The sequence below is a fragment of the Harpia harpyja genome, chromosome 14 (genome assembly GCF_026419915.1).
Source record: "Harpia harpyja isolate bHarHar1 chromosome 14, bHarHar1 primary haplotype, whole genome shotgun sequence".
Lineage (NCBI taxonomy): Eukaryota > Metazoa > Chordata > Aves > Accipitriformes > Accipitridae > Harpia > Harpia harpyja.
The window spans coordinates 18,666,867-18,690,912 of record NC_068953.1 but is presented as its reverse complement, the minus strand read 5'-3'; the positions used below and the strand labels follow the sequence as shown (position 1 = coordinate 18,690,912).

At 49.6% G+C, this 24,046-nt stretch overlaps 1 protein-coding gene across 1 annotated transcript in view; it reads right to left on the bottom strand.

Moving 5' to 3' along the window:
- Positions 1–1,144: 1,144 nt before the first annotated feature.
- IGDCC3 (immunoglobulin superfamily DCC subclass member 3) overlaps positions 1,145–24,046 on the bottom strand; it is a 106,330-nt gene continuing 83,428 nt past the window's right edge. The window contains exons 7-14 of the mRNA XM_052808750.1: positions 20,931–21,096; positions 10,065–10,312; positions 9,518–9,682; positions 4,330–4,518; positions 3,950–4,054; positions 2,735–2,873; positions 2,034–2,241; positions 1,145–1,924 (exon numbers count right to left, since the gene is read on the bottom strand). Coding sequence (XP_052664710.1) covers positions 1,760–1,924; positions 2,034–2,241; positions 2,735–2,873; positions 3,950–4,054; positions 4,330–4,518; positions 9,518–9,682; positions 10,065–10,312; positions 20,931–21,096 — 1,385 coding nt within the window. The 3' untranslated portion in view covers positions 1,145–1,759. The remainder of the gene's footprint in view (positions 1,925–2,033; positions 2,242–2,734; positions 2,874–3,949; positions 4,055–4,329; positions 4,519–9,517; positions 9,683–10,064; positions 10,313–20,930; positions 21,097–24,046) is intronic.

The window sequence follows — 24,046 nt, the reverse complement described above, 5'->3', positions numbered from 1 at the left end:
ACTCACAAGGCTGCGCCATGCCAGGACAATCCAAAAAACCATGGTGGCAGGTTGGTGGTTGGTCCCTGGAGGGGGGGGGTCATGCACAAACCCTCTCTTTGGTGTCGGGAGCTTCTCTGCCCACCCTGGGCATGGGGAAGGGGCAGCTGCCGGCAGCCCCCAGCATCCTCCGGCGTGGGGCCCCGCTCTGCATCACTGCCTAGGAGCCCTCCTCGCCTCGTCCCTCCCAGGGAAGTGAGCCCATTTTGGCTCAGCTCATCCTTTGGACGATCTCCTGCTAGCTGGAAATACGCTGGAGCTGGGAGCAGCTCAGTAATATCTCGAGGGGTTTTGGAAGTGCTGTATCAGAGTTGCCTTGTAGGCGCTCCTGACGGCAGGGTGGGCTTTGAAAGGACAAGACAGTGACGTCCAGGTTCCCACCCCCCAGGGGTGTGCTATGCGTCTCGTGCTGGCACATGCCATGAATCATCCTGCTGGGAATCAGCTTTGGGGAGCAGCATGCTGATGGGGCAGGAAGGTGCCCTAGCCCCAGCACTGGCATCCAAGCACCCTGCACGCCCCGTTCCATCCCAACTACAACCAGGATGGACCGAGGCAGCCACCACCAGTGCCCAAATCAGCCCTGCAAGAGCAACAGTGCTGGCGAAGCACAGGGCATTGAGCCGCGTGTCTGTGATGGCCCCAACAATCTTTAAAGTAAAAAAAACCCCACGATACAAATCTCCGCCACGCAAAATCACACCAGAGCCCCACTACATGCCTAAAAGTAAAGCTCATAACACTAGTGAAGCATCTTGGTTTGTGCAGGGCTGGGTGGGAGAGGCAGGAATTGGGCGAGAGGACACACACACACACACACACACAAGTTTCTATCACGCTTGAGGTAGAACATTGCTTTCAAAGGTTTGGAAGTGCTTTACAGGGGAACGACAATAACAAAACCACCAAGGTGGCAGGTACAGAGCGTGACTGCTGAGGTAGGACCAAGCTTGTACTGACCAAGTGCTATGTTACTTGTTTTTTGATCGTGAAGGAAGACACAGGTATTTCTGCTTCCCAGAAGACATTCATTCCGGTTGAGGTAGGTTCTGAGTTCACTCGGGTTGTCTGTCCAAGTCTTTCAGTAGCCCTCAGGCAGGCATCCTTTGACACACACATTCTTTTTTTTTTTCTTTTTTTCATATTATTTAGAGTCAATCAGCAAAAAAAGTATCCTGAGAAATAGCAAAAGTGTACAAAATCTTCAAATCCACGGAGAGACAGCCTTCCCGGGCCTCGATTTTTGGAGTCAAGTTAGAAGGATTTCTCCACATCCAGTCTTCTGGAAATAAAAAATAGATCCAAAAAGTAGTCCTAAAGCTGCTGATCAGGAAAAAGTCTGGGATGCCAAGAGGAGGCTCCACCGTATCCCCAGTCTGTCAGAGACAGGAGAGTTTGCCAAACTCTGCCAAGGAGTCTTTAACTTAGCAGCTGCAGGGAAAATTCATCGTGACCGATCTCAATAAAGCCATCGTCGGAAGAAACACACCGAGATGCCTGAGAGAGGTCAGAAAGATAAACTTCACAGAGTTTCCAAAAGGCTGTATACATATATATATATATTTATATATATATATAAAAATAAAGCAAAACAAAAAAATAACAATCAGACCGTAGAAATCTTCAATTGACCTGAGATTGACGACTCGCTGTAAAGACATCACCAGCCGTGGGTTTGGTTTCTGGTAACTCCTACAAGAGGCTTTGAGTCTTGGCAGTTTTATCCTTCATTGGCGGGACCATGGTCGGGAGCCAGAGCAGAGGGGCTGCCACCGCAGGGGCTTTTTGGGAGGGGGTCTGGCTGCTCCTTGATGATGCTGAACTCATCCAGAGGGAGTGTGGATATCTGGGTGTTGTCGTGGGTGGCCGGTGGCCTATGTGCCGACTGGAGAGAGAGAAGGGGACATTGCAGTGACAGTGACAGGTCACTGATGCTCTTAGTCATGCAGCCGCGTCTGCATTTTCCAGGTGTGCTCCCATCCTGCCGGACTTACCATTATTCCCTTATCCTGCTGCTCCTGGGATGGGGATGCTGGGAATAACCTCTCCAGCTCGTTCATATCCAGCTGCTTTCCATTCAAGTCCCGGTCATCCCTGTCCCTGCGAGTGGCCCCGTTCAGGACGAGGCCTGTGGCACTCCGCTGGCTCCTGGGGATCTGCGGGGTTGACAGCTGCTCCTGCACGTTTTTGCACATCAGCAGCCTGAAGAATAAAGAGACGGAGCCTGAGGGTGAGCAAAGCTGGTGCCTTCCCCCCCTTCCTTCCCCCAAGCCTGAGTCTGCCTTATCCCTGTCCTACGTTCCTTCACTCCTTAAATCCCTCCTATAAAGTCACATCTCTTCCCCTCGCCATGAAAGGGCTTTTGCTTTACAGGCAGGGTCAAGGCTTGCCAGAGCAGAAATAGCAATGGTCCTGGGAAGTACCAGGTCCCTCAATGGGGACCGGAGCTGATGGGGTGTATTCGGAGAAGCCTGCTGGGTCTGCGTGCCTGGGAGGGAGGCAGGAGCCATGCTGCAAACAGCACCCGGTGTTCACGGGAGCCAGGTTGCGCAATCGCACGCCGCGGGCTGTGCATCCTGAGATGTGCATGGGAAACAGCCCATCATCGCATTGGGGTTGTGAGACCCTCATGGGGATACCCACACGGCGTTAGGGACCATCGCCCCTCATGAGCAGCGGCGCGAGCAACCCCTACCTTCCTCTGTACCCAAACATGAGGAAGAGAACGCAGAATATGATGCACGTGACACCGATGTGGATCCCAATGATGATGCCTGTCGTGGAGGTTTTATTGTTCTGCTCGTCCTTCATGCAGTCGCAAGGGGGATTCAGCACTGCCAGAAGAAGGGGGGAGAGGGGGGTCAGCGGTGCTGGTTTCCTATTGCTCCTCCAGCTTTTGGGGAGCCCAGAGCAAAAGTCAGAGCCTGGGTGGTGCTGGGAGCTGTGTAGGGGGAAGAGGAGGGCAGGGTGGGGGCTCACTGCCTGCAAAAGCTGCTCCCTGTACCGCAGGAAGGCAGTCACAGCAAACATAGGACTGGAAAGCCCGTAGAGAGCCAGCCCCATTACCCGGGCTGCTGTTATTAGTCACAGTTAACGAATGAAAAAGGCTCTGATGTTAATTTTTTGCAAAACCCTGTGTCCGAGGTGGGAGGTGAGAGGCAGCCACTACGCCAGAGCAGGCTGATACCTGATGGAGAGCACTGAGTAGGCAGATAACGACGAGATTAGTATTTACTCCAACACAGACAGAGGAGTAATAACTATCTCTTGAAGATATTCCCACTGGAAGGCTTAAAAGGCTTCCAAGAGCAGCAGGATGTTTTTTACACGTAGATGAATATGAAAGGTGTGATCACTTAGCGATTCCCTCTAGAGATTTCCCCTTTTCTGCCACATACTGCAGTGCTCATGCTCTGCAGCTCTTCTCCTTTCCAAAGCCATGTGTCCTCCCTTCCTGGCACCAGTGAAGGTCAAAATATCCAGGAGAGCTGCAGGAGAGCGGAGATGCTTGGTGCACCACATCTCACCCGAGGATGGCAGCTCTTAGCTTATGCATGGGGGTTTGTTCACATTCATGGCCTTACCTCTGGCTTGAGCTTAGGCGCCAAAACTGGCAATTATGGGAACATTTGGTTTGTCTTCTCCCCCTTAGTAAAAAAAAAGTCACCGGGCTGGACTGGCCAATGGGGGTGGTGAAGCCACATGGCAGAGAAGCCACCCCTACCAGCACCAGGTGGTCCCGGCCCCGCAGAGCTTTGCTTCATCACTATTTGTGATGCTGAAAGTAAATGAGTAGCTGAAGGTGAGATGGGGGGAAGAGCCGTGGGTGTCTGGGGGAGGTGTCTGGCCTTGCCACCTTCCTGCAAAGCAGTTTTCAAAAACCACTAGCGAGACTGATGTCCCATCTCACCTGTCCTCTCCACAGTTTCCCTCAAGGACACGAAGCGGACAGTTGAATTTCCATCCCCGTGCTGGTTATAGGCGAGGAGCTTGACTTCATACACCACTGACGCATCTGTTTCGGAGGAGACACAAGAAGGGCATTTCAGGTTTAATCATTAGCATTATCTCCCCAAGTGATGCTTATTTAGGAAACGGACATCTTACCAAATACACACAAGTTGCTGCAAACATGTACCTGTTACTGGGAAAGCACCCCAAAAACCTGGGGGAGAGCTGCAGCATCTCTCATTTAGTGGCTGTGCAACACATCTGAGCTCTCTCCTGCTAATCATGACAGACCCTCCCAGGGTCAGGAGGGGACATGGATCAAGCTGTCACCATACTCACCCAGGTGGGTGATGTTGTATGCTGTTACGTTGCTGGGCAGTAGCACTGGACCTGTGTACTGGGAGAGGTGGACCTTGCGGTAATACAGCTTGAAGCCTTCGTGCTGGCCCAGTTTGATGGAGGGCTCCCACATAGCCTGGACAGCGGTGCTGTTAATGACTTTAATAAAGAGTGATGGCATGGCTGGGACTGAAACAGAGAGAGAAAGACAGTGGGTTGCATGTGCTTTTTTAGTCTGCATGATGAGAAATTCCCCAGCAGCCTTTCCCTGTGGTCACTGCACCAAAGAATGTGCTAGATGAGATTGAGAAAAATCAGATCAGACCAGATCCTGGTTTAACAGCTTTGAACTTCTTCAGGGAGCTGCAGGAGTTTCCAAAGGTTTTCTCTGCTCGGTTCAGCAAGCAGAGGTTACTTTTACACTCTGGTTGCAATCTGATGCTCAGCCCTGTCAGGTCAGGGCAGGAATGCAGCGACTTCGGCAATGCATTCCCAAATTCCACTTTTTTGCCCTTGCCCTGAAGGTAGCAAGGACCTTTCAGAGTGATTAATCCCCCAGGGAGGAAGGAACAAGAAGGGATGGAGCTGGAGACATCCGTCTTAAAAGCGTGCTAGGTACCTGCACTGGCTTGCAGGGTGCACGGGAGCTTGCTCTCCCCATCGGCTTTAGGAGGGAGGTTTCTGATTCTGTGCTGGGGACTTAGGAGAGAACCGGGGCATCTTTATTAACAGCCCTAAGTACCTGAGCAGCCCGAGATCCCTGCACAGCTGTGGCTGGCTTGTTTTGGTAGGCAGGCACTTACCTGGCCTTAAGGGCGCGTGGGGGTTTAGCTGGGAAGATGTCCCTGCTGCTGCCTGGTGTCACCAAGGCCTGATTCAAAGTCCACCAGGACACCTTTTGCTCCAGTCAATGCCCCAAAACCCTGCCCTCGTTCTCAGGGTGTGCTGCAGCAGGGGGGTCACAGCCATTCCCTCCCCAGGTCCCCAAAAAGCAGCCCCGTCACCTTGGGCTGAGAGGCAAGGATTTGCAAACCAAAGCCAATTTTCTTGTGATGCAGATATCTGGGTTTTCCAAAGCTGGCTCTGCACCAAACCCTGCCCTGGAGCCCTGTGCAGTGCTGGGGCACACAGGACCACATTTCCCCCAAGCCTCTTCCTTCCCCTCTCCCTCCCTTTCTCATACACTGATCATACCAACGCAGAGATGTGTCTCAGCAGGACATTTCACTGATGATTTTTTTTCACCTCATTTCCACAAAACACCCCCAGGCCAAATGCTCCCATGAGTTCCCCAGCCTTTGGCACCATCCAGAAGGTGCAAAGCACCAGGCGCTGCAGGCTCTGCCCTGCCCAGGGCTCTGCTCCAGCACTGGGAGGGAGAAGGGTTTTCGGGCACTGCTGTACCAGGCAGCAAGCTCAGCTAAACCCTGCAGCAAAAGCACCAAGCAGAACAACAGCCCTGCTTCTCCAGCAGCCTCCAGGCTTTGAGGCAGAGCTATTTTTCCAATCCCACATGATTACAAGCTTAGAAGTTCCCAAATATAAGGATTTCTAGGCTTGCATTGGACCGATGCTGCTTTTTGTCTTCTTTTTCCCCAAAGGGTCTCTAAAGGATGAGCAGTGCAAACCCAGCCTTTGGCAGAGAGTTCAGCACAGCCGTTTAGTGAGCGATGGTGAGAAGTGGATGAAATGTGGCCATGTCAATCTAAGACTGACAAGAGCTAAAAAGGGCATTTCCCCAATTTAATAGTAAAAGGAAAACCGCACAGCACAACAGTTTGCCTTTTCCCAGGCACTGAGAGCTCAAGCTTTCCCATGAGATTTAGGAGAAGGGAGGACATCTCTCCTGGTGAGCAGGAGGGTCTGGGCAATGCTGTCTCTTCTCAAAGGGATGCCCTCCTTCATCCGGGTTGCAGGGTTGCAGGGGCTTTGCCTGATGCCCGCCAAACAAGCCTGGGGAGAGGAACAAGTCCCTCCTGACTGGTGAGCATCTCAGGATTCAGGAGGAAAGACTCAGAGAGCAGCTGTCCTGGGTCAGGTTAATGAGATCCCAACCTGCCTGAGTGCTGCCAATGGGAAAAAAATGGGTTGAAGTACATCGTCTCGCTAGGATTTATTCTGATACGCATTTCATTGATGGGAAGGTTGTGCTCAGCATTTTCTGGGTGCAAAACAGAGTAAATTCTATTTATACCAGAATGTACCATTCTTCCCAAGGCTGCATATTTTTGCAATCCAATTAAATACTCTTTTTTTCTAATACTCCCAATTCCCTTAAGGGCAAAATTAGGAAATTGTCTGGATCCCCCCTCTGAGAAGTTGGACTCTTGCTTAAAGCATCATTTTCCAAATCATGGGTGAAAACGCCACAGAAAGGGAAATCGCATTATCCCATGGACAAAGAAACACTGATGTGGGCCATCCTGATTTGCGAAGAGTTGGCTTTATTTTATGCTTGCAGAGCCTTACATTTAATAAAAACCACAAGAATATCTCTCCTTCAAAGTATGGAATATATAGTGTTTATTCAAACTTTGAGTATATATATGTATAATATTGATTATATGTATGCACTCGCAGAATGCATGTGGTGTTTATAATGTTATTACACAAATAAGTGTATACAGATGGAGTATATCTGTGTGTGTGTATAAATATATGTACACACACCAGTGTATAGGTGCTTCACAGAAGTATATATAAGACATAATATGGATCTACTGTAAGTGAGGCATCTCCCTCATGCTAAGGGCTGGGATACTTGTTTTCCTCTTCCGTGCTGTTTGGAATTTTCCCCAGGTCATTTCAACTTTCTTCTTGAAGGAGTCTTTAGCCGAAGATGACTAAAGGAACAGTCTTCATCCTAGAGAAATGTCAAAAAGTCCTGGAGAAAACCCTAAAAAGCATTAAAAGACAAGAACAAGGAGTGTGTGCTGCTTAATGAAGTGGAGAGAGTTTGAGATTTAAAATACCATGGCATTTGTGAAACGGTGTAAAGGAGAACGATAGCGAGGAGCCAGGAGGACCTTCCTAGTGAGGGAGGTTTATGGAGGACAAGGTTCACTTGCGTGGTTTCTCTACGGCATCTTCCCTTCTACTTTCGATCTAAAATTATCACTGGCACAAAGGAAGGAGCATCGCGCTTCTAGAAAGCATTGGAGGCTTCAGCCAAATGCACTCTCAGCATATTCCTAGCCCTGAAAAGCTGACCTCCCCAAGCCGAAAGCAGCCCTGCTCCTCAGTACTTTCACCATATTCCTACTCCAGACAACACCAGTATAACGTGGTCACTCAGGCCAGTCTCTGTCTGGCAGCATCTCTGGCTGGCCACTCTGACAAGCGCTGGCCCAGCTCTGCCGAGCCGTCCCTGGCTGCCAGATTCACCCACCATGTCCTTTCCACGCACGGCAGGACATGGCAGCGTGGTGACACGGAGGGCCCTGCCACCACAGGGCTTTGTGCACATCGCTGTGCACATCTCGCACGCGTTTCGCTGAGCTGGGATGGCAAAACTGAGACACGGCATGTCAGGGAAATGCCATCCCTTTCCAAGGCTGTTAGCACTCCGAGCCCGGGGGAGTCACAGCTCTCTGGTGCACCACGGGAAGGCATGGTGTGAAATGGTTTGGCTGTGAGAAGAGGCAAATCGGCAGTGAAACCTTAACTTGGTGTCAAAAGCCACTGGATTCTGGCTCTGACCCGCTTCCTCCTCTGTGGGCAGAAGGCAACAGGCACCCGAGTGAAGCAAAGCAAATAAACCAAGCCAGAACTGGGGCTTTTAAATCTCTTTTTTTTCTTCCTACAAGGCAAATGCAAGCTGGGGTTGAGTGATCTTAACCAGGCCAGCTTGTCCATCCTGAACATGGAGCTAAATGCTGGAGTTTGTTACAGAGGACAAGCCTTTTTTAAAGGATGGCAGAGCAGGACAGTGAGGCCTTGAAACGTCAGAGTGCCAGGAAATTTATGATCCCATTACCAGATACCTAACTATTTCTGTTGTGATTGAAGGTAATAATGACAAAAAGTCCTCTCTAGCTTGACCCAGACTTCTGCAGAAACACCAAGCTCTATGAAGCATGGCTGGCTTCTAGCTCCAGTAGCTGAACTCAGAGCATTGGGTCAAGGAGTTTCAAGTTTTGCCTTAGTCCATCCTTCTGCCTCTAAATTGGAAGGAAAAACAAACTCCAAGGGTGACCAATTCCCTGTGTAGTACCAAGGAAAATAAACTTGCTGGGTAACAACCCGGCAAGGCGAGGATTTATTGGTGGTGTTGCTTAAATGCTGTAGTAAACATCTGCAAGGGCTGAAAACGGAATGAGAACTGGATCCCCCACCTGGAAGTCAACACACTCTTTCATGTGATCCTAAATAACATCCTCACACCCAAGGCCCTCTCTGCTGCAAATTCATAATTACTGAGTGTTCATGAGAATGTTGAAATGCTCCTAAGAAATTAGGCTCCATATGTGAGACGAGCCAGGATTCAGAGGTGCTGGAGAGGTACATGAGTCTCTACAAAAACATTCCTAAAATGCTGGCTGACAGATCACACTGGGGCTGTGGTTTCTGTCTCGTGTCTGTGTGCAAGGATCCTGCATTAGAGCACCCACTTTCTTACTGAGGAAGCTAACTGGTGGCCACATCTGGGAGGCCAAGTCAGAGAAAAAGCCTTGGAGATTGCCCTAGCTTCCCACTGAAACAGAAGGCTGCTCCAAGGCAGGGATTTGTATGTCAGAACAGCTCAGCTCTAGTGTGATTTCTCCAGGGTAGAGCAGAAAAAAATCAAATTTAAAAAAGTGTGGCATCGATCAAGTAAGAGCTGCAAGTACCAGAGCTACTGGAGGATGCTGAGACGCTGCTTGAGCAGGAAATCTGCATTTAGCAAGCAGTTTAGGAAGAACCCAGAGCAGCTGCAATGCACAAGACCAGCCAGACTTGCACTCACCCCCTGCTACAACATCAGCTGTGAGAGGCAATGCCGCATTTAAGGCAATCCGTCGACCCCCATGTAACGATACAAGTGAATTTTACACAATATCCCAGAGTATGAGGAGGAGCAGGAACAAGGAGCATCAACACCACAGGCTATGTGCCAAAGCGCTCCGGAGTGGGTATCGGGGTGACCGGCACTGCTGCTACGCACAGCGGGTTTCAGCATCTGATGGTCCAAGCGCAAAGCGTTCCTTACCTTCTCCCAGCGTGCTCACCACTGTGACTTCTGAGGCTTTGCTGGCACCCCGGGAGGTGTATGCCTTTATATAAAAGCTATAGCTGGTCGAGGGCTCTAAATCAGTCACTAGCTGCTGAAAGGTGCTCTTGCTAACAGCCTCCTGATACTCCATCTCTACAGGATCTGAAGTGCAAAGAAAGAGAGAACAGAGCAGCGTTAGGCTTTGCAAGAGGTAGAGACTGAACAGATGTTGCAAGCAGTAATTTTGGTCCCTAAGGTGGATATATATCTGCCCACATCCTTTTCTGCTTACATTTCTGTGCACTTTGCCAGAGACCTAAGTGGGCAGCAAGATCTGAACATGCAGCTTCACCCTCCCCACCCTTTGGTATTTACATCAGCATTATTGCCTCATCTCTGTCTTTCAGAAACATGGAGATGATGGAGAACATGCGTGGCAGCACTGTCTACTGCCTGGGATTTTGGACCTGGTTTACCTAGTGGGCCGCGTTGCTGAATTATGTGAAGGCTGAGGATGCTTTGGGCAGTGGGTAGAGCACCGTACCTGCAGCTTTCCGAATGTGCAGCACGTAGCCGATGATCTCCTTGGTGTTCTGCAGAGGCTCTTCCCAAGACACCTGGATGGTGGTTGCAGAGACAGTCTCAGCCTTCACGCTCTGTGGAGGACCGGGCAGCCCATCTGCCCACAGGACCGTCAGGCGAGCGCTGGCTTGCGTGGAGCCGGCGCTGTTCTCGGCGATGCACTGGTAGATGGCTTCATCCGCCTGGTTGATCCCGTAGATGGAGAGAGTGCTGCATGAGAGGGACAAGCATCTCACTGAGCACTCTGCAGCAGACGTCCCTCCCCTCCAGCCATGCCATGGCCCCCACGCTGCCTCTGATGGCAGGGCATTCCACGTGCCTCTATTTCCACAGAAAGCTTCCAGGAAGCTGTGGGCTTTTCGGGAAGGAAAAGCCCAGGAGGTGGATGCACCATTCCCTAGATCCCGTGACTGGGCAGATTATCTCTGTCTCGACTTGCAGAGTCTGTGGTTCAAGTACAGCCAGGTGGGGACACAGGGTGGGATGGGGAACAGCAGGATCTGAAGCCCTGAATTCAGGAAGATCCCAGCCATGCTACAGAGATAGCTCTGTGGCAAGTGCATCCATACACCCAAACCAGCTTTAACTGGCTTAGTTCCAGTATACACCAGTGAGACCCATCCAGGCACCACACACAGTTGGTAAGCCAAATCTAATCAAGCACAGCCAGAAAGCCCTCTGGTGATGCTCTAATTGCATTATAGCACATTAGAGCAGTCTTAGGGTAACATTGGGATTAGCTGACTTATCCAGCAAGGTTACAGCCTCAGCTCCTGCTTCTGCATTTTCAGAAAGATGAGCACCACAAGCAAAAAGCCAAAGCTTACAAGCAAGTTGCAGGTTTTGTGTGCAAAACCTCTGAGTGTGTTTTTGATGCTGGTGCATCAAAGCTTGCTCTCCCAGGGCAGCAGCCAGAACACTTCTTCCAGTCAGCTCTCAGGGGCCTCCAAACCAGGCTTAGATGCTGTTTTCAGCCTCCAAGATAAAGACAGGCACTGGCTACCCTGATGGAAAACATTCCTAAATGAGGGGGGATAAGCCAGTGCTGCACCAGCTTCCCAAATGAGTGTGTTCCTGAGCATGGTGCCCATCTCTGCACCACCTCTGGGAGGGGTGTTTAGTGGCTTGGTGGACACAGGGACAACTAGAGTTCTTGTACATGTGGCACCTGAACTGAAGGCCCTTTCTGAGCTGCACGACTGTCCAGCAATGGTTGTGTACAACAGGAGCAAGTTCAGGGCCAGCCCAAGGGTTGCACTGCCCAATATCTTTAAAACAACGCCAGCAAATATTGACTCAGAAATCATTGTGCAACACATTAGATCTATCTTGCCATTCAGTGTGCAAAACAGCTTTTCTTAATGCCATTTGTTCACAAACAGGGACCCATTAGTGAAAGCCCCGCTCTCTCCAGGGCTTGCTCCCTTCCTCAAAAATCAAGTCTGGAACAACGTGATTCAATTTGTGTGAATAAAACACCGCTCACCACTGCCTCCCCTTCCATTTTAGAGCATCACCCATATGTACAGCACTCTGGATTAATCCCTCTTTGTGCATCTGTATTTCCAGTCCTGCCCAGTTAATTTGAACTGTAGTTTGCTTCTGGCTTGGCATGAATATTTGGGAGACCATGATGCCTCCAAGCTTCAGCATCATCTCATCGGCTTACACCAAAACTCGCATGAGCTTTTTCGTTGCTATTTTTCTGTAAGAAATTACCCCAACCTAACCAAATCCATATCCTCTGCTTGCTTCTAGGAAGAAATAAATTATTTTCTTCTCCTGCGGTGAATTCCAGGTGGACTTGGGACTTGACTGCACACGAGTAAATCCCAAGCACCCCTGCTGATACAAAGGGCACTTCATGGCTTTTTGGGGGTCATAATCAAAGCTGCCTTTTATGTAAATGAAAAATTGTACATGGAAAGTGGAAATGATGAATAGCCTGCCACTGCCTGCCTGTATGTCGGAACGAATGCTTCTTCTAATTGCAGCAAAATATTGGCCTTCCTATATTAAAATTTATTATTGTTGTTTATTTAACATTCATATTTCTGCCTTGCAAATTATTGGGGCCATGGTGAGTGAGCAAATGTTTAAAAGTCATCTATTTATGTCCTGTGCCTTTGTTTCCTTGGAAACATTGTAAATGGAATATCAAATGTGATGGTTTCAGCTGATATGGTGATTTTAGAGAATCAGCCCTAAGCTCCTCTCATAGCCACGGGGCTCAACGTATCTGATTAAATGGGAGGAGAAAGGCAGAGCTGGGAGAGGGGCACAGGGAGGAAGGACCCGATGTGTGGCTCAACTGTGTCAACAAGGGCTGATTCCTGTGAGGACAGATGGCAGAAGGCAGGATCATGCCATCCAAAAGCTGTACTTGCAGCTCTGCACAAAGCAGATGTGTGGAAGGAGCAGCAGTGCTTCCTTCTGCCCCATCAATGCAGGGATTATTTCCACGCGGCCGCTGTGCATCTGAGCAGCCAGGCTGGGCTGGCATACAAGTCGAGAGCAGCCTTAAGGTTCCCAAGCACAAAGCAGCCCAGGAACAACGAGAAGTATTTAGGCTCCGCTGCCTCCAAGTGTATTTATTTGCTTTACATGGAGAGAGGAAAAGATGTGGAGGAGGGAAGAAGGGAGCCTGGTTGGAAAGCAGCGCAAGAGGCCTGATGGCAACAGCATGATGCTGGGGCCAAAGTCATCTCTCTCCTGGGAGGACTGGGGGGGTGAGCAAAGCTCCTCTCATGTGACACATGATGTGCTGGATGCCAGTGGTCCTGGAGCAGGACAGCACTTGGCCACTGGGAGCCAGAGCTGGGCAGAGCCATGGACATCCCAGCTGCCTCTCTGCAGAGGTCCCAGGGTGGCCAGTAACACTGTCATGCACAGTCAAGTCAGAAGAAATAAATAAAATAAATTTCCACAAAGTGGACATGGCAAGTAGCTGGAAACTGGCGTCAGGCTTTGGAAAGGTCATTTTCATTGAGATTTACAAGGCTGTGCTGGGACGTACTGTGCACTAAGAGCCTTGGCCATCCATTACCTAGGGCCCACGTTACCTGCAATGATGCACAGGCAACGGGCTCAATAAAACACCTGGATTTTTGGTTATGCCTATAAACCTAGGTAAGGAGCAGAAACTGAGTGTGGAGAAGTTGGTGAGCAGAATGTCCAGCATCTAAACACCAGCTTCATGAGAATAAGGGTTTTCTCTCTTTCTGTCGGTCCTTCTAACACCCACAGGCCTCTAAAGGAGGCTGCCAAGCTCCCTGCAAGCCCCAGCATGAGCTCTGAAGCACGCTGGTAACTGCAATGAGGAGGGCAGGAGCTGGTAGTGAGTTACATGAACCCCAGCGTCATCCCAGCTGATACCTCTGCTGTGCATCCATTTTCATCTTAACTATTGACAAATTCTTCCTGCCTTTGCCCACTGCATCACCCCCCAGGGATGTGGAGGATGCAGCGAGGCAGGGTCAGTGTTTGGTCCAGCAGCTTTCCAAGGTTTTGCTGCTTTTCATCTTTTTCTTGAGGAAGCTCAGACAAAAGGAAAACATGTAGTTGTCGTGCAAGGAGGCGCAGAGCGTCTCTGCGCGTCAACCATCTGAAATATGCAGCGTCCTTTTATTTCTTCCTGTCAACAGGAAAAAAATCTGTCACTTTGGGACATCTGCTGTTGGAAAACTTTCCCGCGAGTGCCAGACTGGCAGCGCTGCGAGCACGTCAGACAAGGCGAGATGCCAGAAGGCTTTCTGCTGGTCACCAAAGCCGCTCAGCGAGCCGAGGGCTCCATCACATCCCCGCACAATGCCCTGACAGGCATTGATGGAAGTGGGGAGAAGAGCTGCTGCAGATTCACACCCGGCTGAGCTGAAATGAGAGGCCTCCGCTGCTTGAAAGCCACGGTATTCCCAAGCTGTCTTCCCAGTTCATAGGCAATCAGGATGACTGATCTGGCTCGGGTCAGGGGTCTGGGCCAGTGACCGGAGATCAGCTTTCCAAAGGCTCCTCTGAAAAAGTCTGAGAACTGAAGGAAGCCTCTTCATCGATTCAGCAGCACAAAGAAGAAGAGAGGCCCATCTGGAAGGATATCAGCATGCGCGCGCACACAGGCGCACAAAAGGGGGAGTGTGATGAAATTAATGCAGAGAGCAGGCTGTGGCTAGCAGGGAGAGCATTTTAAGTGCCAGCAGCTACAGAAAGCCACCAGTGCTGCATTCAGATGCCCTGTCCCCGTGCCTCCCTCTGCCTCTGTTTGTTATGGGTCGTATTGTGCCACACTGTGCCAAATGAACTGCTCCTGGGCTGCGGGCCAGTACTGCACTGGAAAGGAGCTTTTTTCCCCTCCAGTGCTGGTTGTTGGCAGCTTTGCAGAAATGTCCCGTATTTTGAAAGTTGCCTCGTACAGCCTGAGAATAAGGTGCAAAACTTGAAGTGTGACACTCAGCAGCCCAGAGGGACACTGCATATCGTCCCCAGCCCTCTATGAGCATGTTCTTACACCTCCAGAAATTAAATATGCAGGGCTTCCTAGGTGAAATTGGGTCGTGTTATGCAGGAGAAGGAACTCTTTCCATACAAACTGGTTTATATTTAGCAGGTACTGCAGCCCGCTGGCCAGGATCCCAGCCTGATTCTGTGGTTAGAGACTCACCTGAGCGCAGTTTCTGGAGGGATGCTGCTGGTCCCAGTGGGGCGCATGGTGCCGTGGGGAACCACCCCACCCTCCCCACCTGTGCCAGATGAAAGGGCCGGCAGACGCTCAGCCTGCAAAGCTGGTTAGAGATGCTGCTCCTTCTCACACCCCTGGGAGAGGACAGAGTCCGTCAGGATGGGGATTTGGCTGTACAGTGTGTTTTCTGCAAATGGGACGTTGTAAGCAGTGCCACATTTGCTACTGGAGGCACAGCAGTGGCACCACTTCATCCTGAAATGCTGACCCTTCTTTGCTGGCTTCATGACACCTGGGTTTGACCTGTCTTGACACGACACGTGCTGAGCTCTTCTGGGAACTTGCCACTGCTCAGGTACCACGTTGGGGACAAGCAGTGGCAGGCTCAGCTCCACAATCCAACCTGACACCAAAGTGTCTAGCATTGGAGGCTCTGGGTCCCTTGGTTCAGTTCTGGCCCACATCAGAGGTGGTCTGATCCTTCCCAGGTGGGAAGGACACATCTGACTGGTGCTGCAATGCAGCCCTGCCTTGGAGCACCTCCCAGCAGAGCACTGAGCTCCATGCAGAAGACCTTCAGCAAGTGAGTGGCTCCAATTTCCCATGTATAATTAAAGGACTTTTCAGAGGTCTGTTCCCTCACATCCAAGGCAGGAGGGTCCAACTGCACTGACAGTGGTGCAGCTGTGTCCTCCCATCCCTGCAGAGCTGGGAAGTGCACCCTGTCACAGGCAGGAGACAACAGCCAGAGCCAGCTTCTCCGTGTTACAAGACTTGCTGGTTATCTGGTGAACATGTTGGCTGCCACTCAAGCTGTCTTCACAAGTCAGAGAGTGCAATCACAGATTTAACTGAATCCTGTCCCAGGGAGGGAGCAGAAAAGTCTTTGTATCTGCAGGACCACAGGGAAGCACAAGGGATCTCAGGAAAAGCTACTGGAAGGGAGGGCAGATGCCTATGTTGGTAGGACTGCTAATGCAGACAGCTGGGAGAGCTATCTGCTGCTAAATGGAAAGTCCCTCAAATCTTTTTCCCAGCAAGGGGCACGGGTGTTGGAGAGGAAAAAGAGCTAGCTTAATCCAGGGGAGGCTGATTTTGGGCTTCTCTGTGGTGGGCTCAATCCTGCCTCGAAGGCTCCTGTATAAGGACCATGCTCTGCAGATGTATTTTGCTGTATGCAACAGTTTGAAGAAACACTTAAAAGCCTGAATTGGTGATGCACTTCAAGAGCAGCTCAGCAGAGCAGCACACAGAGAAAAATTACACGGGCAACTTGGTAGCAAAATAATTGCAGCCACATGAGAAGGAGAGACTGATGCCCATTGCCATCAGCTGCTCTGGGGCTGCTGCAGATCCCTTTCATGGGATACAGCTGCGTGATCCCAGCACGGGATCCCTGCTCAGTGCAGGGAAGGTAGGATCATGCTGATGCCCCGCTGTTTAGCGGGGCTTTGGGCGCTTGTGCAGAGACCCTCCTTGCAAAGGCCATTTCCAAGTGTCTTCCAAACAAAGTCAAACGCCTAAATTATTCTTAAATCAGGAGCAGCTGGTTCACATCCCAGTCCTCCAAGTACTTATTTGTCAGGCTTCCAGGAATGGAAATATGATTTGCTATATGGTACCCTTCCCATAATCACCAACGGTCTTCAAACTCATTGCATAAATAACCTGTAGGCTTGCCTGTCCTCCCTTCTAAGGTGTCCAAATCCCTACAAATTCAAGAGTTTGTGGGGTGTGTGCACCATGAAGGGATGTACAAACCCATCCGCATCTCTCCACACCCAGCTAACGTGGGTTTTATAGAAAAAAGCCACTTTGTGAATGACAGGCTCTAGTTTCCAATGACACTGGTCCCAAGTGCTTGGGTGTTTGTGCTTCAAGGTCACTCTCCGTATCTGTGCCAGGATTAAGCAGCATGACAAGTGCAAGAAAAGCAAAGTTGTCCTGAAGTTTATTTACGGAGGAGTATTTTCCCTGATGAACCTTGAACATTCACGGCCCTTGAAGTAAGTCATTCCCAGAGCACTAAAACAAGTGCAAACCAGTGAGGAAGAATTTAAAAAAGAGACAGTTCATAAGCAAAGGTCACTGAGGAGAGCAAACGCCACCTGAGCCCAGGTTCTAACGAAGCCTTTTTCCGGTGGAACAAAAGAAGTCCCTTAATTACCATTTTGTAAATAAAATCTTCTTGGAAAATCGATATTTAGAGCCTGCCTTCTCTGAAGATGTTGGCCTTTGTTCCTTGCTATTATGGCAATATAAACCCCATAGTGTGATATACTTCTAGGCTGAAAATTACCCCCCTGAACCTGATTGGGTCAAAGGAAGAAAAGCAATAAACCTTTCAGAGCCGTAATTCGGGTACTATTTCATGCTTCCTTGTAAATTTTGAAGTAATAACCTAGAAAGCATGATTTTACACAAGCCCATGATTAACTTGGCCAGTAACCGCCCCTTCCTCCTGCAGCAATATGACTGCTTTTGGGCCAGGCTGGTGATGCCAGCTGGGAATTGTGCTGGAAGTGCCCATTACACCTCTCAGGCATTTGGATCATGATCGATCTGAATCACCCCAGGAACAATACGGGCAAAATGGCATCTCTGATCAACAGAGAGGGACAGACTGTGCGGCTGCTGGACACAGGGACAGCTCCACCAAAGTAAAAAAGACTCCATCAGCTTCTCCATCCAAGAGCATGGTTCAGTGCAGCATCACCCCAACAGCTATCGGCTCCATCCCCAATCCAGGGACCGCATGGCAAGGCAGCCCCATCGTCAGCTCCTTCAGTGATTTTTATTCACAGCTTTTAATGGAAAACCCCACAATTCCCTACGCCTGAGCCTTCATGCATTTTTCATTAACAATTATCTGCTATCCCAGAACTGCTTTTGATTTTTGCTAATCATCGATTGGATATTTTGTTCCCACACAGCTGGCATTTTCAAAACATAACAACCACCTCTGGAGAGGGCACAGCAGAAGGCTGATCTTTAATGCTAATGTGCCCAGAAACTGTCAACACATCAGGTGATGAGAATTCACATCTGAGGGACCACGAGGGAAGAGGTATTTATCGGACGCAGCCTGTGAGGCTTATTTTACTGTGCTTAAAGACGGGAAGTTGCTTAGCAAGTGATCGTCTGATGTTGTACCAGCAGCCGCATCCAACCTGCAGTGAATCCAGTCCTGAAGCTGCTGTCCCATCTCAATGACGATGGGTTTCTGACGTCCCCTGACCTTGAGGGTTTTGCTCTCCTTGGGTTTGCAGTTACTGCACGAGAGACAGCGTGGGGTGACAGAGATGCCAAAGGGCCCTTCACAACTTTGTGAAGCAACAGTTTGATGGACAGATCTTCCCATCGGCTGTGGGCTTGTGCAGACACGCTGCTGCCCGCAGGAGTGATGCCTCAAGTTTGCAGGAGCAGAGTGGCATCTTGAAAGCACCGTGTTCTGCAGGTCTGGACCTTACTTCTAGCTGTGGTCGTTTACAAGAATGAAGTTGCTCATAATGATACATTTTGCAATCAATTAGCACATGATATGATTTGGGATGATTTACTCTTTTTTTCTAAAAAACCCTTTGGGGGCATTCAGACCTTTATTGCCATATTAAGCAGAGTTTAATCCAAATGAATTTTCTAGGAAACCATGTAATCTAATTAAAAAGCTCATAGTGCAGTTTAGTAGCTTCATTACTAGTAGATTCAAGATCCATCGTTACACAGACAAATATTTTCCAAGTGCAATAGACTGATAAATCCAAGGCATAATCACAGACTGATTCTGCCTGGAACTAAATGGCTTACAGCACTTAGTCAAGCCCATGAGAATGAAACAAAGGACACCTTGAAAAAGCTCAGGAAAAAAAACAGCCGTTGATCTGTTTCCTCCAATTCATGGAGCACCCAACCCTGCTGTACCAGCGAGGGCATTTTTCAGACAGATAGCTTTGCAAACCACCAGGCATGGCCACTTGCCTGAAGTTGGGGGTCAGAGTAGACCAAGACTAGCGCAAAAAAAGCCAAAAGTTCAACATCATCAAGTACGATGGCCTTAGGGCTCAGCTTTACAATCACGTTACTATAGCTTGAGAAGATGCCACGTGTCAGCTGAGCCCCAGTAACTGGCTGAGCTCTTCCAGCCTGTGCCAGATGCAATGTAATCTGATCATTTAACTCGCAGTGGAAAAGGCTGACGCTAAATTGCCTTAAATGATTGCCATAAGAAAACGATTACAGCTATGTTCGCCAAGTCGCAGTTCACATGCACGTGTAGTGCAGCTCCAGCCACAGGAACCTGGCCAGGAGACATGACCATGACCAAAGACCCTACTTTTACCTTCCTCAAACAGTGAAGAGGAATGATTTCACGGGCAAGACATCTGCGCGAGATGCAGAGCTGGACTCGGTGTGAGTTTTGTCATGGATTTAATGACCACTTGTAAAGTGTTTGGTCACTTCTGACTTTGCTTCCTGGTCAATAAAAGGGGATGCATTAATTTCCCTTCTCCCATTTCTGCTCTGTTCATATCGTAAGGGCAGACATGCCTCAGAAACCCATGCAATGAACTAGAAGACCATGAGCCTGGATTGAGTGGCGTCTCTATGTGCACACACAAAGTTCCCTGAAGCTCTAAAAACTTCCAGCTCGGAGAAAACCTGCACTGATTGATTTTATTACAACTCACACCTTATCCTTCTTGCAACTCACATCCTTCCCTCCTTCACATAACAAAGCTTTAAAAGAGCCTCCAACCTCAAAACAAAAAGCCATATTATAGAGAAACTTAGAAAAATAAAACTGCTTTTCTCTCCTGAGGAACAAGCCATGGTGCCCGCACAGCACTTCCCAACAGTCTAAACTGAAGGTCTGGACCCTCCAGCGATGTTGGGTAGTTGCATTCATGAGACGCATTTGTTAGTACAGATAGCAGCTATATGACACCACAGAGTACAAATCTCTACCAATAATTTAGGTGTATGATACAGGTCGTATTATTTTTCAGTATACTGTTCCATGCTATTTCCATAGAAACTATGTTGTCAACTTGTAATTTTCCCACTAAGTGCATCCCACCATGTCATTTCCTCAGTACAAACATCCCCATCCCCTCACACAAAAATGCAGTTATTTAGTACTCAGAGAAAACACTCTCCCCCAGTGAGATAGAAGGCTGAAGTTTAGTGAAAATCAGCTTCTACGCAAATATTATTTCAAATGTATTTGCATTTGCACACCTAGGCAGGTCAATGGTCAGGGGTTAAAGCGTGGTTCCTCCACTGTGGAGTGAGTGTGGTCCCTTCCAACTCCAGGGATAACATTTAGTCTTTCCAGAAATACCCAGATGATGATCAGGACTGAAGACAAACTTTTGCTGGGTTCCTGCATCATCAAAGTGTAATGCTGATGTCCTGGCACAATAAAGCATGAAGCGCTGAAATGTAAGCCTACAAAGTGCAACTAGTAGGACTGGAGCAGTGTTTTAGTTTATCAAAGCCCAAGCTGAATCCACATATCTGCTTCTGAACATTACCACCTTCACATTAGCTCTTTGCTAATGCAGAAAGCAAGCCAGCATCTCTCTCGCTTCCCTTTCCACTGGAGTCCAGATAGTTCAAAATAATGGCTTTTAATTCAGCCTCCCTCAAAAGCAGGTTGAGGGAGCACTGCATCAGTCTGAAGGATCCGTGACAGCAACCCACCTCACCTGCTGAAGCCGAGCCAGCTCTAGACCATTCCCTTCTCAAGGTGCTCAAGCAGCAGGGCTGCAGTCTCTCGGGATCACTCATGCCCCTCTTGGCCTCGAGCACGTTAGCCATTGCCCAGTGCAATGGTGCTACAGCGAAAGCAGGGCTTACATGGCTCACAAGGACGTGCTGCAGACCCCACTGCTCTCTGCCAGCCTTCATCAGCTGGTCCAAAATTTACTGCACACATCTGCCTCGAATCTGCTATCTGTGCAAAAGCTGAAGCCTGCGCGAGCTAACTTGCTCTTTGCTCAAGAATTACACCTGCAGGGAGAGCTATTTCTGGACCATCAGGTAGGCGATGTCAATCCTCCAGATTGAAACTGGGGAAATGGCACAACCCAGCTGTGTCTCACACTGCCCTCCACCCCGCGCTGCAGTGCCAGCGGCCAGTGCACGAGGACTTACCTGTTGTTATTTTTCAGCTTAATGTGGTCGCTGGTCTCCAGGATCTGCCCATTCCTCAGCCACGTGATCTGGGGGGGGGGTTCCCCTTGGGCCACACACGTGAAGATGGCGGTAGTCCCCACGGGCCTGGAAATGGACTGGGGATGCTGCACAAACTCTGCGGGGGCTGCAAGGAGGAAGGAGAAGCAGGATGAGAAAAGTCATGATGATGCCACTTTATCCTGGTATGGAGAGCAACCTCGTAGCTTGGGCTTCAATAAGCCTCGTCTGTCTGGGAGGCAGCAGATAACTATGGTTTGGGTGGTGTGTCCGTAATCAATGCAATGCTGCAATTTGGTTGCCCATCCTAGCAGTCACAGCTTCATACAAGGCACCTGAAGGTCATCTCAGTGCTGTATGGAGAGCCAAGGTGAGTCCTGCAGGGTTCAGGGTTCAGGCAAACAGCAACAGGGTCTAAGCCCAACCACCTCTCCCCAGTCTCACACTGAAAGCAACCCCAATGCTGCAAAGTAATCCATATCTGACAAAGGTTATTTAAAAATGCATCCTGCCTGTAAGGGGAACAGGCTGGAAGGTCAGCAGTCTCCAGTTGTTTGCACACATGCAAAACGGAAAGCATGCATAACCCTTCATAGCGTGTGGCACCATGCAGGGCCATCACCTTGTCAGAAACAAGCCCTCTACTATGGAGGCTTGCAAAAATCGGCACATATTTACAGTATGAAGAGTGGTGAGGAAGGAAGACTGCAACTACATGCAGCAATTATAGTATTTGCGGTTGGGGAGATCTGCTGTTTCATCAATGCCAGAGCTAGAGCAACGCCCTGGCTTTGCCCAAAGGACCCATATGACATTAGCAAACTGCTTGCAAAGGGAAAGAAATGTATGGATGTGCATACAGCAATCCGTCAGGTTGTTCTTTCCCCAGTAAATATCAGATTTGCTGCAGACTCTCCTGGTAGCAATAGACTGGGGAGCCTTTTCTACCCCAGATCTGCAGCCTGGGACCCTTGGGGTCCTGCCAAGCCTGGCAGAAGACTCCACCACGCCTGGATCTGCTGCTCACCTCGTAACCAAATGTTTCGACCTTTAACAATAACATTTTTAAACAGAAAGTGATTTCCCCCCTTCCACCAATTCAAAATAGATTTAAAATAATTTATCATAATAAACCAGTGTATCAGCCTACAGAAAGCAGGGCCTGAAAGACACTACCAAATAGGTGAGTTTATTCAAGTAGTTACACTTCAAAGGGCAAAGTGATAAATATACTCCATGTTGGTGCTGAAACCTAAAATCAGGTGGAACCAGCAGCAGCCGCAATGAAGACAAACAGATGAGAAGCATGGGCCTGTAATGAATTTACTGACTAGCATCACATAATGGATGGCTGGTGTTAAATTTTTCCGACAAAAGCAAGATTATCCAGGGAGACACGCTCAGTGCCACGCGCTGGCGTTTTCCAAGCATGGGGTTGGTGGGCTCTGCCACTAGGAGAGATGCTGGGATGGGAGAAGGGAGCAAACTGATCCAGCAAACTGTGTTGAGGGGTGGCCAGGCTGCAGGCAGGAGCAGTTATTTAAGAGCTGAGCTTTGTGGTTCATGGCCAAAAATACCCCTCAGGGTTTGCTGCAGGAGCACGGGGTGATAAAGCTCTTCCCCAGCTGTGTGCATGCAAGGGAAGAGCATCGCTGCTCTGTAACAAGGCCAAACTGCAGCCAAAGGGGCTTGTGTGTAGGAGCGAAGTCACACACATTATAAGTCCTGCAAGCAGAAAGACACAGAAATTCACTGAAGAGCCTGTCTACCTCGAAGGAGCCCCCTCTTTCATTTTTAATAATCAAAGGGAAGTGGTGCATGGCAGGTCTGACTTATGTTAGCGGCAGGAGGTATCTGCCGGCAGAGTTTATTGTCAGGCCACTTCTATCGGCACTCAGGCCTACTAATGAACCCGATTTCAGCAACCTAATGGACACATATTTCCAGAACCTCCTGCTAAACTTCCCCAGGTGCCAATCGATCCCTTGTCCTTTTATTTCCCTCCTACATTTTTCCCCCTCTTGGCTTATAAATTAAAATAAAATTCAGGATGGGTTCAATAAAAATTGGAAGCATGGATAAACAGGGGGAAAAACCCCTCTTCCCTGCAGTGAATGGTCCCTTTGTGGCATACAGTGAGAGCATTAGAGACTTGATTTTCAAGACTTCCTTAACCTCCTGCCCCCCGCTTTGTGCTGGCGCAGTTTTGCAGGAGCAATTATTTTGCAGGTGGCTGTGCATCTACCTGCTTTCATCTGGGCTCACGAGTTGCACCCGCAATACTCGCAGGTGCAAACCCACAATGCCAAGGAAGGGCACGGCCATCTTCCAGTTCCTCGCTGCAGCTTCATTAAAGATCCTGCCGCTTGGCTCTTTGCCTCTGCCTCCCCCCTGCTTCACCAAATCTCAAACCCGTCATTTGTTCCAGCAGAAACAAAGTTTAAATATGGAAAGAAGCATCCGGCATAACCCTTCTGGAATCGCCGGCTCTCCTTATCCTCCCTTATTAGCCCGTGTCAAGAGGGAGTAATTGGAGCAGTGTCGCGTGTGACTCGGGGGTAACAAACGTGCAGCTGCGGCCGCTGGCTCAGCGCCAGCGATGCTATTCAGGACCGCGGCCCCTCGGGTTCCTTGGGTCCCTGCTCCCCTCCGCCGTCCCTCCTCTTCGCTGTCTTGCTAAACACAGCCAGATCAAAACCCCAGCCCCTGTTTAACTTGCTTAAACTCTCTGGGGAGCTGGCGGCCACTCCTTTGAACGGCTCCCACCTCCACTGTGTCGAGCTGTCCCTGCTCAGTGGCATCCCTTGCTGCAAGACATGGGATGCCCTTCCACTGTTCCTGCTCCTCCTGTCCCCATCACCAGCTTCCAACAGCATCAGAGGAAGGACATGGTCCAGGTGCCACCAGGGTCTTAACATGGGGACAGACGTCGTTGCAAGGAGATGCCCCTCTGCTACCCCAGACCAGGGTGTACAAGACTCGGTATTCGTACCAGCGTCCCCAGGCAGGGTCCCCTGAGATGGCTGCTGGTGCATGGTCTCGGGGCGAATGGCTCCTTTCCTGGGCAGAAGAACATT